This window comes from Mustela lutreola, chromosome 11, assembly GCF_030435805.1.
Source record: "Mustela lutreola isolate mMusLut2 chromosome 11, mMusLut2.pri, whole genome shotgun sequence".
Classification (NCBI taxonomy): Eukaryota; Metazoa; Chordata; class Mammalia; order Carnivora; family Mustelidae; genus Mustela; species Mustela lutreola.
In genome coordinates, this window is record NC_081300.1 from 66,851,465 (window position 1) to 66,868,795 (window position 17,331).

The 17,331-nt window shown below is 43.3% G+C and overlaps 1 gene segment (V, D, J or C); it reads right to left on the reverse strand.

Moving 5' to 3' along the window:
- Window positions 1–15,288: 15,288 nt before the first annotated feature.
- Window positions 15,289–15,865, reverse strand: LOC131810980 (probable non-functional immunoglobulin lambda variable 11-55). The segment is given in 2 exon segments: window positions 15,289–15,632; window positions 15,752–15,865. Coding segments are annotated over 2 exon segments (390 nt in total).
- Window positions 15,866–17,331: the final 1,466 nt, after the last annotated feature.

Consider the following 17,331-nt stretch of genomic DNA (forward strand, 5'->3'; position numbering starts at 1 on the left):
TTGATCATTGTCTTTCATAATGAATCATATGAAAACGCAACATGTGTCCATGATCTTCACAATTTTGTTTGCTCCTTGAAGCAGTAAGTATCTGGAGCTTGCTGATACTTAGTTGGTGATAAGTAAAAAAAAAAAAAAAATTCAAATAAGAAAATAAATCTCACAAAAAAAGGAAAAATACAGAATTTCACTTTCTTTACCTTATTAGTAAAACATGTATCTTGTCTCCCATTTGGACCATAATCACCCATCCAAATTTTGAACCACATCCATGTGTGTCATCCTTGATACATCCTTATAGCACACATACAGCCTGCATATAATTCCTAAATCCCATGCTCTCCACAGCAAAAATAACGTTAAATCTATACATTCAATGCAATTCTTATGAGAATGCCATTTACCTTTCTCATAGAAATAGAAAATAAATATCCTGAATTTTGTATAAAGACAGAAAAACCTCAAATTGCCGAAACAATCTTGACACAGGAAAAACAAAGATGGAGGCATCATACTTCTTGATTTCAAATTATATTGCAAAGCTGTAGAAATGAAAAGAGCATGGCATTGGCCCAGAAAGAGACATATAATTTGATGCCACAGAACAGAAAGTCTGGGAAGAAATCCAAGTTCCCCTTGACTACAAAGGAGGACATGGACTGTGAACAGGGACTTTGGGAGGTCTGGAGGGGAACTGGCATGAATTTTGGAGGCTATTTGGATAGAAACATGCATACATCATATGACAGATGCTGCACATGAGATCCTTGTGCTCTCACTGGCATTTTCAGGCACACTTTGGGAGACAAAGCTGGCATGACTGGACACGCTGCAATGGGTACATTGATACCTATGCCATGGTGGGCACAGTGCATACACACAGTCAATCTGGGGTGAGAAGCACAGCCCAAAGAATGTTCTCACCTATCAGGCTATATCTTCCAAGAGTCCCCATCGATGCTGCCCTCTCCTCTCTGGTGCTTCCTGCATTGGCGTGTGCTCCTGGAACCTTGGTTCCTCTGCTATATCCAGGTTACCCATCTCTCTCTTGGGTGCAGTTACTACTTGGGATGATGAAAAAGTTCTAAAAATGGCTAGTTTTGAGGTTTCCACAACATTGAGAGTATACTTAATATCCCTGAATTGCACAATAAAGAATGATTAGAATATTAAATTTTTGGTTAAGCTTACTTTCATAAGTAAACTGTTCCACTAAGGAAAATGGAGGTGGCTTCACCCCTAGGGAAAGCACTGGGAGGAAGCAGCTGCTGAGATAACACACATGTCCCTGTTCAGGGGATTCTGCCCGGACAGAGAGGATGGGTCCTGCCTCCAGGCCAAGACTTTTGGGTGAAGGTCCTCACTAAACAGCTATGTAAGGCCCACAGGGCAGTCCCACAGCACCCCCTGCTGGTCGCAGGGAACAAACTTCAGCTTGACTCAAAACCCTAAGAGTCCTGCTGGTCTGTATCACACCAGGTCCCTGTCCATCTTCACACATCCATGGTCTGGGTCACAGAGAGTTATATCTCTTGTGCATGAAAGTGGTGGGTTCCAAATACTCTCACATCAATTTATTTGTGGTTTAATCTACCATTTGTACCTAATTTATTTGTTGTGCCAATGGCAAATCAATGAAGCCCAATGAATTCTAAGATTAGCAGCAGTGAAGGTCACATTAGGCCACATTCTAATAGAGTTTTTTTTTTTTTTATTTGTTTATTTGACAGACAGAGATCACAAGTAGGCAGAAAGGCAGGCAGAGAGAGGAGGAAGCAGGATCCCTCAAATGTGATCAAATCATGCATCAGCCAGACTTTGGGCTGGAGGTCCAAGGACCATCCATTGAGATGAATGGTCTGTTCAGGTGATGCATTTATCCCAAATATGTCATCCCCTACTAATTCAAATCCCCACTACCTCAGACCCCTCCTCTGGACTCTCTGGGCTCAGAGAGGTGCCATAAGTGACCCTCTGTAATTTCCCAGCACCATGCATGCCCTTGTCAGTGTCTTGTGAGTAAAGAGAATTTCCATACTGGCTACTTCATAAGGAGCTAAAGGGTCATGAAAACCCTCAAATGTGATCAAAGTTGCTTTGACGTGCCCATCTCCATGTGCTAGGTGTCTCCCATGTTCATCTGGATTAGGAGCATCCTTGGAATAATGGAGGTCAGCAAAGCAAAAGGGGAGACTAAAGAGCAGGGTGAGCATGGGCTGTTACACCTTTGTCTACAAGGAGCATGTGTCTCCTCTGATTATATTTTGTGGCCAAAGTAAGACAGCAGGTGAAGATAAACCACAAAGGGACAAGAGTTTATAATTGGTCACAGAAAAGTAATACTCATAAGGAGCAGCCATTCTATGTGCACACACCCCTGGCAAAGAGCCCCTGTCTGCATCTTCCCTCCCAGGACATGCTTGTTCAGCACAGCACATGGGTGTACTTGTTATCAACAAGTCAATGAACAAAACCATATAGATCAGTTCAACTCAAACTTACAGAGACAGGTTTATGGGTAAATTAAGTGCAGATTATTCCTACAAATCAGCCTTCTTGGTGAGGTCAATACTCCAATACCAGGGCATGTGGTGGTGTGGGTGGGATTCTCTCTGGAGTAGTATTTAAAGAATCTGCAGGAGGTTATCCCTTAGGCCAACAGAGTCCCAGAGCAAACACTACGAGCTTGCTGAGGAGTGTAAACCAAGGACTGTGGCAGCCAAGGAGCTCAAGCTTTCATTGTCACCAGGTCTTCCCTTTTACTGACCATCTAGTGTTCATGGATCAGCTGGTTTTAGGTTTTCCAAGTGTCAATCCATTGCTCTCCTGACATTCTAGAACCTATGAGTGTCTCCAGAGCTCTTCATTGTCTTTCAGAGTGAAGGGTACCAGCCCCTTGGGGAATGGGTAGGCAATCAGAACACCTTGTACATTTCTTAAAAGGTATTTTAACTCTTAGCTGCCTCAGTCTTGACCTTTTGTGTCTCTAATGGGCATGAGGATGAAGATCCCATCTGCAATCCTGGCATCTCCTTTGTATTCTTACTTAGGGGGCCTTGTCCTCTCCCTGGGAGATGGAGGATTTGTCACATGTGTCTATAGAACCACTGAAGACAGAGAGGGACAGTATCATGACAAGAACTTACCAGACCATAGACCCACGCCCCCACTGTTCCCAGCATGGTTCTTGGACTCACAATCTACAAATTCATATCAGGTGCAGAAGAAGGTGTGGAAAGGTGGAGCCCATGGGAGTGTGAGTGCTTGTGGATCAGTGGCATGGTGTCTGTGTTGGTTCAGACTTCTCCCTGATGAGACACTTAGTATATGAGGAGAGAGAAGGATGATCCCCTGATGTCCTCTGCCTGTCACCTTTACAGAAAATGGTGATAAAATGGATGAGACATATTCAGGCCAGTGTGTGACAAACCCTGATCTTTGCACCTTTTAATCTACCCCTCCATCTCTCTCACTGCTACCCACATCCCTGAAACAGTGGCCTCTCATTAACATCCACCTTCAACTATTAGATGTCTAATAGCTCCAAAGCCATCAGGAGTGGGCTCTCAGGTAGTTCTTTCTGAGAAGCACTCTCCTCCTACCTTTCATAGGTGGGGCAGGAGGGTTAGGGAAGTGGATGCATACAAAGAAGCATTTAAAGTCTTTGGCGTAGAACTTATTCTAAGGAAAGCATAGTGTGTGCTTGAGACCCTTGTGGCAAGGTCCTGTGGAGAAAGGAAGGAGGCAAGTAGAGATCCCCCAGGCACTCTGGGACCCATGCAGAGAAGCACTTTTTTAACAAGTGTGGATTCATTCATTCTTCCCAATCATGGGGATCCAGGAGGTGAGACCTGAAGCCCCCACCCCTCAGCTCCTTCCCTCCCCTTCCTCTCCCTGGCTTGGAGGCCATCAGTAGCAGCCAAGGGCAGTCCAAGGGTCCTGGGGCAGACAAGCAGGGACTACATGGTTTTCCTGGGAACAGGAGGACATAGAGTCACTGGGGATGGAGCACCAGGTCAGGAATGTGACCTCAGGGAACTGGATCTGGAAGGGTTTTGGATATTTGTGTAAGTCATTAATTAGGGATATTTGTGTTAGTCATTAATTAGTTCCTTTCCTCACTCTTTCCCTCTATTTCTCCATCACTCCTTCCTTCCTTTTTTTCCTTTCTTCCTTCCTCTTGCCTTCTTCCTTCCCTTTCTCCATCCCTCCTTCACTCCTTCCCACCTTTCTTCCGTCCTTTCCTTTTTTTTTTTTTTTTAAAGATTTTTATTTATTTATTTGACAGAGAGAGATCACAAGTAGGCAGAGAGGCAGGCAGAGAGAGAGAGGAGGAAGCAGGCTCCCTGCCGAGCAGAGAGCCTGATGCGGGCCTCGATCCCAGGACCCTGAGATCATGACCTGAGCCGAAGGCAGCGGCTTAACCCACTGAGCCACCCAGGCACCCCCTTCCTTTCCTTTTTTCCCTCCCTCCCTCCCTCCTTCCTTCCTTCCTTCCTTCCATCCTTTCTTCTCCGTCCTTTTTTCTTCCTTCTATGAGAACTGGGCAATGCATATCCTCTTTACTATTTCCCTTATTTAATGAGAATTTCATTTTCCACATTAATGGCTAGAACTTTGGGTCTTGTGTATAGTAATTTCCTGATGATTCTTTGCTAAATCCAAGCTTTAATTGCCCTTCAAATAAAAATCAACAGGACAAGGGTGCATTTGGACCACCCTGAAGTTTGGCAACTTTGGTTCTCTTCTCTCACATGACTGTGAACAACTGGACTAGCAGATAGGACTATTCCTGTGATTCTCCTTTTTTAAAAAATTGAATCTCAAAATGCATTCACAGTGTATATAAATAACTAAAATTCAACAATAAAAACACAAACCACTTATTTTTTTTAAGTGGGAAAAGTTCATCAAAGAGGACACACTGATTGCAAATAGATGCATGAAAAGATTTTACTTTAGAGAATGAAACATTTCTACATGTATATTAAAATGGAAAAAAATGGCCAAAAAATATAAAGCTTCCCTGCTAATTTCCCATGATGATACAGACATAGAACATAAATGTAGAATCCATTTGTCCACTGGAAATCCATGAAGACATGAGTTGTTAAAAAGAAAAAAATGGAACTAAATCTTGAAATAACAAAGATCGACTTGGTACACACAGGAAGCTAATGTCCTTTGGACATTTGGTTAAACCAAATGTTGTTTTGTAGCCCTGTGTCATGAATTCCCTCTATGGGTTATGGATGTAGACACACTTAAATGAGAATTTTGGCAATAACTGCAAATATATCCCCCCACTGAATTAATCACAATGGAAGCTTCTAGCATTACTGAACTGAACTGGGAACTTTCAAAGGAAGGCATATCTCCCAGGCATATTTAAGCTTTCCACTAAATTAAAATGAAACATTTCTCTTTCTCACAGTAAGGCTCTGCTTTATTTTAATTTAAAATTAAAAGCCTGCTTTAAGAAGAGCTCATATGAGGCAAGAAGCTACATATTTGATGTAAAGTTGGGCAAAGTATAGTAAAATTAATATATATATATAATATAAAAATAAAATAAAATAATATAAATATAAAATTATATATATATATATATATATATATTTTTCTTATTTTACTTGAAATGTTACTACCCCTTGGAGAGGACCTGGGAATTCTGTGGCTCAAAGGGATGGTTTGTTTGACTCTAAAATAAGATGGAAAGAACACACACAGAGAAACAACAACAACCATACAGTGTGTGAGAGCCCTTGAGCTGAGCTGCCTGGGCTTTTTACATATTTGACCCAGAGATCTCCAAACTCCAAACTCCAGCATCACTGCCAGTTCCCAGCGGAAAACAAACTCTGCTTTGAGGTGAAACCTCTGTTAGGGAGAGGAGGCTCCTTAGAAAGTTCATCTCTTCAATTAGCTTTCTCATTTGGAGGCAAACAGCAGAGTCTGGGGCCTGGGATAAGCTTCAGGTGACACTGTGTCTTGAAAATACACAAGTAGAAGGACTTCTGGCTGGCCTTGTTAGTGGAGCTTGTGACTCTTGATTTCAGGATCTTATACTTGAGTCCCACACTGGGTGTAGTGAATACATAAAAATAAAATCTTCAAGAAAATAAAAGAAATATATATCACCTAAAACAGTATGATGTGTGTGCTATTGTCTGGATGGATTTGATTTTTTTGTTCTACATGTTTTACAAAGGAAAATGTATCATCAATGCTAATACTTATTAATATTTATGTACATTAGTGTATATTTATTAATATTTACATACATATACATCACTATTAACATACAATAATATTAACAATGCATATTAGTATTAATATATTGTAAGTTAATAAAATATGTTAGTATTAATATCCATGTTTAACATTTGAGAGTCTCCATGGGTCCCACGTGTAAGGAAAAGGCAGAGTTCCAGCGGGACACCATTTCATGTCCAAATCCCTGGGGAATATGTTCTACTGCTTTCACCAGTGAAGGGATTAACCATCTCAATATATGTGTCACCACTTGGAACCTACAACCCCAGGCTTTGTCCCAGCACCTCATCTGTCTCTGTCACTGTGCTTATTGCCACTGGCATACATCTAACAGGAAACCCCAAAGAAGCTTCTCAATAAAAGAGACTCAGAGACAAGGCCTGTGGGTCCGGGAGTTTTTGTCTCACTTCCTTGTTGTCTGAGACACTATGGGTAGGTAGGTAGGTATAGCTGCTCCCACTGCCATGACCTGTAGCACAGTAATAGTCAGCCTCGTCTCAGGTTGGAGCCCAGAGATAAGCAGAAGCCCAGCTTTGGTCAAGGCATCTTTAGAAGCAGCTGGGGACCCCAGAGCCCTGATGCTTATCTGAGTCTGAGTAGTAGTGCAGGAGCTACCCAGGAGGGTTCTCTGTCTTCTACTGGTACCAGTTTATGTAATACCTGTGGACACTGAAGTCACTGATCAGGGTGCAGGTTAGTCTGGCAGATGATCCCAGAGATGCAGAGAGGGAGGGCAGCTGGATTATCTCAGATTGTGATAGGGAACCTGCAAACACAAACACATCAGAATGAAGGGTTTGGGTGTGTGTGGTTATGAGCTGAGTTGGAGGAATCTGACTCAGGCTGCGGGGCCATCATCTTGCACTAGAGCCTATTCCTACCTGTGCAAGTGACAGAGGAGGATGAGGAGGACAGTCATCCAGGCCATTGTGACAGCCCTTCTTAAGTCACAGAGCTAGGGCTAGGCTGCCCTTGGCCTGTTTTATCCTCTCTACAGGGGCCAGAGTAGGGGCTGCTCATCCAAATGTGACCCAACCCTCCTCCCTCCTGTGCACTTACAGATGTGCCCCTTTGACAGGGAGAGTTTCTGATGTTCTAGTTTCCCTCAGTGGGCCAGGAGGAAGCAGCTGCTGGCACCTAACAGGCCCTGGTCCAGGGACTTATCCAGCTTCAAAGAGGCTACACCTTTGTTGTCCCCACTGAAAGCTAGGGACTCAGGCTTGGGCCTCCTGTCAATGGAGGGCTGCCATGCTGGGAGACCCTGTCCTACAGAACCCCCTCAGACAGGATCTCACATTGTCTCCTGTTGGTCTCTGGGAGAATCTGTCCTTCTTTCCAACAGATGGCAAACCTCTCCTTCACCTGCTTCTGTGATGCATGTGTTCCCACCGTGTGACAGTGACCCTCCAGGGAAGGACAGAGATCCTGGTGTTCTGTCCTTGATCAGGCTTCCTTTATGGACTGGGGACTAGTCGGAGGTACATGAGCAGTCCTAACCCAGGAGATCTTGTGAGCCTCTGTGGATCTGAGGGCAAGACACAGGGAACAGAGAGAAGAAGGAGCTGTCCTTACAGGACGGCCTCAGAGGAGGTGGGCTGGATCTGGTTGCTGAGCATGAACAAGAATTTGTGGAGGGGACCCATACCTTAGCAAAGGAGGACACCAAGCATGAGAATATTGGCCCCTCCTGAGCAAGACTGACAGGACACACAGGGGTGTCAGGAGATAGTGGGGCCTGGGTGTCCAGCAGGAACAATGGAGGGGTCATCCTATGAATTCCCCTCCATTTTCTGTGAGGCCAGTGCTTCTGGTCAGTGCTGCTCATTAGGGATTTAGCTCTGTGGGAATGTCGAGGACAGAACTTGGGACAGGGTGACCTGGAAGGGGATGCCAGGAGTGGCGTTGAAGGAGGCAGAGAATGGAGGAAACAGGGAAGAGAGAAATATCATGTGTCCTCAAGTGCAGCACAGGGAGGTAACCAACTCGATCCTGTGCTGTGGGAGAGGGAGGGATGGTCCAGAGGGTCATATGGATGGAGGGTGATGCCCTCAGTGATGGGGTGCTCAGACTGACACAGGTGAAGTCAGGTGGAGAGCAGTTGGAGTCTCCTGATAGTCTGTTGTCCCGCTGTCATATTGCAACCATGGTGTGACCTATTGAGAGATATGGATACACAGATGACCAGGGCTGAGAAGCACCTTCCATCCCCCATAGGAAGGATGTAGGTAATAGAGTAACCGCTTATGTGAGTGCTTGGTCGACATCATTCATTCATTCATTCTCCCCTATATTCACTACTTCCCCCCCCCCCAATATTTTGTTTATTTATTAGAGAGAGAGTAAGTGCATGTACAAGCTGGGGAGGGGGCATGTCCAAGGAGAAGGAGAATGAGACTCTCTGCTAAGTCAAACCAAAGACTTGATCCCAGGACTCTGAGGTCATGACCTGAACCTAAGGCAGATACTTCACTGATTGACCCATCCAGAACTCCCTCCCCTACAATCTCTAAACACACATTTATGGAATGTCCACATGTGTCAGACCAGTGTTCATCACTGATATGTAAAATATGATTTTACATGCATTTCTGAACAGCTAGTCGATTCTCCGTTTCATACAATGTGCATGGTTGCTATTTGCCCTCCTCAATGTCTGTGTTTGAGAGCCCAACTTATATCACACAAAGTTTCCTACCCAATCATTTTGTGTCTATTTATCCAAAGATCCTTTGATCCACTGGAGAAAAGTATGCACTTTCATGTGCACCAAATTTGAAAATAAGGAGGGTGTAAAATTAAGAGAAAAAGGAAGTATTAGAAAAAATCATTCACATATCTGCAAAAAACAATGTCACCTTCTGCGAGTTACCATAAAATATAGAAATAAATGACCAATATAATATTTCTTAGAAAGAGCATGTCAAATCCTGAGTTTGAGAACTAATGAAATGTATTTCATCATGAATAAATTGGGGAGTCATAGTAATAAGCCGGGATCCCTGACCTTGTAAAAAATCATGGGAAAATGTTACAGACATTTCAAGGCATCATGGGTCAGAAGAATCCTTTCTTTCTGTAACGTTCTGGATGCAATGGTGAGCACAAGTGTTTGTCAACTGGGTGTTGGAGAAGAACCCAGGGCCCAGGAGCCTCTCACAAGGTTGGAAAGAACAGGCAGAACCCCCCAACACCTGTTGACTCTAAGGTGATGCTGGATGTCCCAAGGGAGACCTGTCTTTGGGTCGTGCTTTTCATCTCTGAAGAACCATGCTGATGGTCACTGTCCACAGAGGGCTACAGTAAAAAGGAGTCCCATCAGTGGGTCTATGTGTGAGCAGAAAAACCCAGGAGTTCCCCAGTGTGTGGGGGGGTAATTATAGGATATAGCTTTCCTGACACAAGAGAAGTCATTTTAGTCCCCCAACTATTTTCTATGATCTATATCTGGATGGCTCTATTTTCCCCAGCACACAGCTTTCAGATCTTCCTCAGAGGTGTCAGAATTAAGAAAAAAATTAAAAAAAATCCTTATTAGATAAAGATTTTAAGGGAACAAAGGGAATGCAAAAATTGGCCATCTCAATCAGGCCAGGAAAGTGTAACCACATCAGAGACAGCAAATCAGTGAAATCCCCAATGCTATTTCCAAGAAAACCAGGCCCCACAATCGTTACCCCAGACAAGGAGCTCAGACTGTTTCCAGTGTATCCTGGCTCTGGAGGCAGGTCCCTAGCTCCTTCCTCTTGTGGGACAGTCACCTCTGCTTCATTGTAATGCAAAAGTCTATGCACTAGGAGGAGCCCAACCTGCAGTAACTTACCAGAGGATGCCTGTAGAGGCCAATGTTCTCAGTCCTCCTGACCCACCTTATGCCCACCTACACATGGGATGACAAAACTCCCCTTCTGAATATTCATCCCAATACTAAATAAAAAGAACCCACTCTCTCATGCTCCCAGAGTCAAGGCTTTGCAAGTTATTCCCTGTGATATCCTATTTGCTGCAAATACAGATTCCTTTGTGTGACTACATACCCAGCTTTGTCTCCAAATTTAACTCAGGATAGAACAAACTCACATTAGTTCACAAGCAGTAACTTCATTTTCTTCTACCTCCCTCTCTATATAACTTATAGTACTTAAATGTATAACTTATAATATATGGTATGTTTATGTATCATGTAACATATGTATGATATATTTATATATAACTGGTTGGTGGACAGACTGTTATGTCCATACAATGGAGCACCATATGTCAATAAATAAATAAATAAATAAATAAATAAAATATATAAACAAATAAACTACTTTTCTCTGCTATGACATGCATGAATGTCTGAATAAGTATGTGAAATAATTAAATGTAAGGAACTATTCAATGGGTTTCAAGTATATAATTTCAATTATGCACAATATGTATATAGGAGGTCAATCCATAAGGATGGAAAGTGATCATTTTTTACTGATTCCTGATTGGGTAATTATGGGGGTGACCGTGAATGGGTGGGGGATCTTCTTCACCTGACATCATATGCAGATGCAAATACCAGGATGTCCCTGGCATCGCCACCTTTCTGGATTTATTAGGGAAGTTACAGAAATGGAACCACCTAGGATCAAGTCACTTTCCCCTCTCATAAGCTTCAGGAGAAGCTGAATAGGAATGACCAGGGACACTGGTATGGATATGGGACAGTACTCCAGGGGAAGTTCCCTGTCCTGAAATGTTGTGATTTTAATAAATTGAATCAGGGAAAGTTGAGCAGGGAGACATCGTGGGTGGAAGTTCAGCAGCAGCTCCAGGAGGAGGCATGGCCATGATGGGATCAGTGTAAATGGCCCTTGGAGATTGAAAGCAAGTGAGGTAAGTCAGGGAGATACAATGGAGTCTAGGCTAGCTCAACAAAGGCAGCCCTGATATCCTTTGGGGTCACCAACAGTTTTCCAAGTGCTCTTTGAAGTTGGAACAAAGCACAGATACTGTACTAGGGGATGAAAAAGAGGAATAGGGAAGGTGTCCCTATTGAGCTAATTCCAAAATCCTCTCACCCCCCACTTGTGCAGAGAGAAAGGTGAGGAGAGAAGGACCCCAGACCAGGGGTCCCCAGAGCTGTCTTCCAAACACGAGGGTGGAAATATAGTTCCTATTAATCTCTAATCCTCCTTCGGGAGGAGGCTGCTGTGAGACTTCTTCATCTGTTTTTCTCTAAACCCTGAGTATCTACAGCCTCATTGGCATTACGCTATGAAACTCTATTAACCTTGGGATGAAGAAAAGACATGGCTCCTATATATAGTGGGAAGGAAATCTGATGCTGGGTGTCCAATGCATACAGGTACGTGACAAGAAGAGGCATATCTCACTTTAGAGAATGATTTGCTTGTTCAACATCCTTGGAACCACAGAGACCTGCTTCCTCTGAGACTCCTGAGCCAAAGAACAGTTCCCAGAGACATACTAGGATCAGCAGATGCAGAAAGAAGGTGTCCTCTTAGAAGTGGTCCCTGGGACATGGTTTTGAGCTATGGTAGATCCAGTGATCTACTACAAGCACTCAGATGACCCACTTTCTGAGTCAGGCCTAGACCCTGGGCTGATGTTAATGGGGTCACACACCTCCGTCCTTCTCCATCATCTTCCTGGAGGGATACTTTGCCCTAAGATCTGACTAAAGCCTATGGAGATGAGATCTGCATGAGAGTGAAGCAAAGAAATTAGAAGTGGAACAAACGAGGTCTTTAAGAAAAATGAGAGGACATTTTCTTTTCTTTTCTTACTTTTTTTTTTATTTTTTATTTTTTATAAACATATATTTTTTATAAACATATATTTTTTTAAAGATTTTATTTATTTATCAGAGAGAGAGAGGGGGAGAGAGCGAGCACAGGCAAGACAGAATGGCAGGCAGAGGCAGAGGGAGAAGCAGGCTCCCTGCTGAGCAAGGAGCCCGATGTGAGACTTGATCCCAGGACGCTGGGATCATGACCTGAGCTGAAGGCTGCTGCTTAACCAACTGAGCCACCCAGGCATCCCGAGAGGACATTTTCATATTGACAGGTTCCAAGAAAGCAAACTGATGGAAGGCATGAGAACAGATGTCACCATGAGGTAGTTACAGTCCCAGGAAGGGCAGGGGTGACTGCCCTATGGTCCATGGGACACACACCTATGTGTGTAATACTTAGTTCTAGGACATTCTAGATGAAGTAGAATAATCAGGTGTGCATCAGTTCACAAACAAAGGGTGAGGTGAGGTTCTTTGAAAGGACTTCGGTGCTGGTCATTGAAAAGGCATTGGAAAAGACTTTTGCAGGAATATATTCAGTGGCATATATTCCGACTGAACAATTCAGCAAACATTTCAAAAATCAAGTAATGCATTTCAAATTTTATAGAGAGACTGAGACTGGTATCTCAGTCAGAAAGTTTCTGCCTTCGGCTCATGATCCCAGCATCCTGGGAAGGAGCCCCCATCAGGCTCCCTGCTCAGCAGAAAGCCTGCTTCTCCCTCTCCCTCTCTCTCTGCTTGTGCTGCCTCTCTCTCTGTCAAATAAATAAATAAATTCTTAAAAATAGAATTTTATAGAGATTAGGTATTTAGATATTTAGCTATTTTACTATTAGGTTTTAGATATTTAGATTATATTAGATATTTAAAGATTAAACTAATTAGATTAATTAATTGTATATTTAATGATTTGTAAAATAACATGATGATGATGATGATGATGGGTTTGGCAGGCTTCAACTTTACCACTGGAGGGTGTAACAAACTTCATTATTTTAGGAATTGTCTCTATATTCTTAATTTTTAGGTTCTCCATATCTGTGTCACATACTTCTTACCAAGATTATATTTTCAATATCATAAAATTTCTTTATATTAAAAAATATCCCCACCTGTATTTTCTCACTCATTGTTTTAGTTCTTAGTTTCTTATTCATTGTCTTAGTTCAGTTGAAGATAAATGTGAGGTTTTAATGTTTTGAAGCTGTGTTTAGTGTGTGTACAGTTACATCCATAAATCTTCACTTCCTCACTGTATCAGAGATGGAACTCAGCTTTCACTGTGCACGTGATACCCAAACATCTAGACGTAAAGGCCTTTTATTAAATTCCTGTGACTGGTATTACCAATTTCCTTCAAGCACTCAGTCCTCAAGGCCCTTGGAGGGATGGAAGATCCCTCAATGAAGAAGTCATTGAGCTTAGGCAGGACCTTAATGCCTTGACATAAAACCCCAACTCCTTCTTCCTCTAAGGGATCTTCATGGTCTTGCTCTGTCTGCACCACAACCAGCTGAGTAGCCATGCTCCTTGCTCTCTGACCTCAAGCTTACCTCCTTTCCTGTCACTTCACAACACTGATTCTCATCCCTACCATGGTCTCCTATTCTGTCTGTTGGGAGGAGATCTCAAATTGAGATAATGGAGAAAACACCCATTTTGGCAACTCTGAGTTCTCTTGATAACAGGAAACACTTACATCATCAAAGATGGGAATAGAGGATTTTAAATCTGCATACTGTGGACAATTTTGAAGTTATAGAAACTGTAGGGATTCATGCAAAAAACCACCTACACCCATCATACAGCCTCAACTATCAATAGGACTCATCTTGTGGACTCCTGTCCACAAGACAAGACTCTTGTGACTCTAAAAGACTCCACAAGACTCTCCCACCCTTCTTTGTCCCTCCTCCTGTGCCCTTGCTGAATATCAAAAATATCCAACCACTCTGTCATTGGCGTATAGGGGTCACTGGTATAACCTTGAGCACATTACCTACATGTTTAATATTCCAAAACCCTTATGCATTAAAGCAATGGATCCCAACTACTTGCACATAAATGTATGTGTGCTGTAATCTCACATTGTATGTTGAGATGATTGAACTGTTGTACTGATTGAAACAGTGAAGGAAGAGAAAGACACCTATACTTCATTACTTTCTCATTTTGAGGGTCAGGGAGAAACCACCTAAAAGAATCTTGAGGATTGAAAATTCATCTTTCAATTAAAACAAATGCAAATTCTATTATCTTAAAGCTGGAAAACTTTTAAAAGGAGAATAAACTTTCAAACAGATATTTTTGGACCATAACTTGAAAATAATCTATGTATTCACCTCACATTCTAAGGTTTTGGCATACATTATTTTGAAATTTAGTTCATGATTTAGAAAGATCTCCTAAGGAACAGTGATTCCATGATCCAAAGTGTTGGATCAGTCAGTCAAAAACAAAATACAAACATTTTCTAATATTTTTATACAAATCAAGCAATTTCTAAGATGGTGGCCCTATCAAAATTGTGGTACCAATATGGATACTTCACAGTGCTCTGAAAATGAAGGAATGCAAGGTTGAAAAAATATGTGTCAGTCTGCAGAGCTGTAAGCACTACTGACATGGTTGATTCAACAATGCCATTTTATTTTAAGAGCAATGTGTTTAAGAAAATCAGTCTCTCCCAATGTGGCTTACTGCTGTTTCCTGGTGGGCTGACAGTGTTCTCTGATAAAATCATAACCTTGCAGTGGAGATATGTTTATGTTTGTAACTAGGCTTCTTAGAGGCACAAGGCACAGCCATGGGCCATGATAACCATTGGGTTTCCCCACATCACACATACATCCACACACACACACACACACACACACACACACACACACACACACACTTCCTAGGCAGTGTTCTGGTATTCTGGATGGCATCTACAAGGATTTCACTTCCTTCTCTCTTTTACTGTATGGTATGGTGTGTGTTCTCCATTCTGGCTGTATTTGTATACCATTTTATAAAATTACTAATATTGGTATCAATTTTTGTTTTTAGAGTCATCATGAACTTTTTACATAATGTTGAGAGACAGCTATGGTATGGCACTATTTTGAACCAGAATCCCAAGGATTTTGTTCTGTTGTTATCAGTTTAAACACTAACTTCCTCAGTAAAAGTGTAACAGCTTAGAATCTACGGTCCTGAGGAGTTTTTGTCTCACTTTCTCATCTGTGTCTATCACTGTGCTGAACAGCACTGGTATATACCTGACAGTAATAATCAGCCTCGTCCTCAGGCTGGAGCCCAGAGATGAACAAAATTGCTGTGTTTGTGGGGGTATCTTTGGATCCAGAGACTCGACTGGGGACCCCAGGTCCCAGCTGCTTGTCTGAGTCTGAGTAGTAGTACAGGAAAAACCGGGGAGGGCTTCCAGGCTTCTGCTGATACCAGTACATGTTTTTCCCACTGACACTTATGTCCCTGCTCAGGGTACAGGTGAGTCTGGCTGTTGCTCCTACAGATGCAGAGAGGGACGTTGGCTGGGTCAGCACAGGCTGGGACAGGGAACCTGCAAAGACAGACACATCAGAATGAAGAGAATGGATAGGGTATGTATGGTTGAGATGCTTTGCAGGGGCATCTGACTCAGTCTGGGTATCACCTTCTTGCACTGGGACCTGTCTTTACCTGTGCAATGACAGAGGAGCAAGAGGAGGACAGGGCTCCAGGCCATGGTGACACAGCCCCTTCTTAGTCCAGTGACATAGAGCTGTGCTTCCCCAGGCCTCTCTTATCCTCTCCCTACAGGGTTCACAGAGGAGGAGCTGTTCATGCAAATGGGAGCCTCCCCTGCTGTTCTGTGTGCACTCAGAGTCTGGGACACTTGGGACAGGGAGCATACTTGATATGTTAATTTCTACCATGGGTAGGCCTGCAGAAAACGCCGCTGGGACCACACCTAGGTCCAGGTGCATGAAAGTCAGGTCCAAAGAGGACACACCTGTCCTGTCCCTATTGGAATCCAGGGGCAGAGACCCAGGGCCTTCTTTCTGTGGTGGCTGCCTAGTTGGGAGCCCCTAGCCTGCAGAAACCTCCAGACACGGTCTCACAGTGCCCCTACTGGTCCCTGAGCAAACCTGATTTTCCCCATACAGCCACCAAGTCTTTCCTTTCCTTGCTACTCTGATGACTCTATTTTCACCATGTGAAAGTGACCTTCCAGGGAAGGTTGTAATTGTGGTCCTGGTGTACTGTTCCTGATGGAGCATCCTCCGTGGGTGGGGCTCTAGTGAAAGGGACATGTACTATCCTGACACAGGAGAGCCTGTGAACCACTGTGGAGCAGAGAAAAAGATAGAGGGAACAGAGAACACAGGGGATATGCATCCACAGGAGGCTCAGGGGACACTGGCTGGCTCTGGCTGATAAGTGTAAACAGGAGTTCAGCCAGGGGACACATACATTCACAGAGGAGGACACACATCATCTGTCACATTCAGGTCTCTAATGCTCATCCTTGCCTGAGCAGTGAGAGTAGAATTAAGGAGGATGAGATCCCTGGCTGTGGGGACACAGCTGTCCTGAGTGTCAAGCTGGGGCTGGGTGACCAAACCTCTAGTTTTCTCCAGTGGCTTGAAAGAGGAGGGCAGTTCCCATGACCTTCTTCTCTACTAGAAAATTTGCCTCATCCTGAGCATGAGCTTAAGTGTGAGCTTGTTTGTTTGACAGACTAGAGTCTGATTGTGAGTTTCATAGTTTGTCCCCAGGGAGGAAGCAGCTGCTGAGAATATTCACAGACCAGTGACACTCTGGGCACTCTGCACAGGTGGGGGAGGCACAGGGACCCCACATAGGCAACAAAGCCCCATCTCTGGGGTTTGGAAGAATTACAAAATAGGGGTTCCCCACTGTGCATACCCAGTGGTAGGCCTGCAGTGTCCCCTACTGTCCACAGGCCAAACTGCAGTTCTGTGTGAAAATGATGTTGAGGTCAAAACTTGACATTTGGTCACTGACAGTCCACAAACACCGATGGGACATGTAGCCCTACAGTGACCCCAGTTTTTATATGAATTGATTGTGTGATATCTCAAAGAGCAAATGCATTCCAAGATTAACATAATTTATAAATCTACCACATGATTAATATTAAAGTTTTGAACAGTTTACAAATTATTGATGCCCTGTCAATAGAGGTGAAAAGTGTGGGACATGGATATCAAGAGGGCTTTAACTATCTCGGACAGCATTCACACATGAGTTGTTTC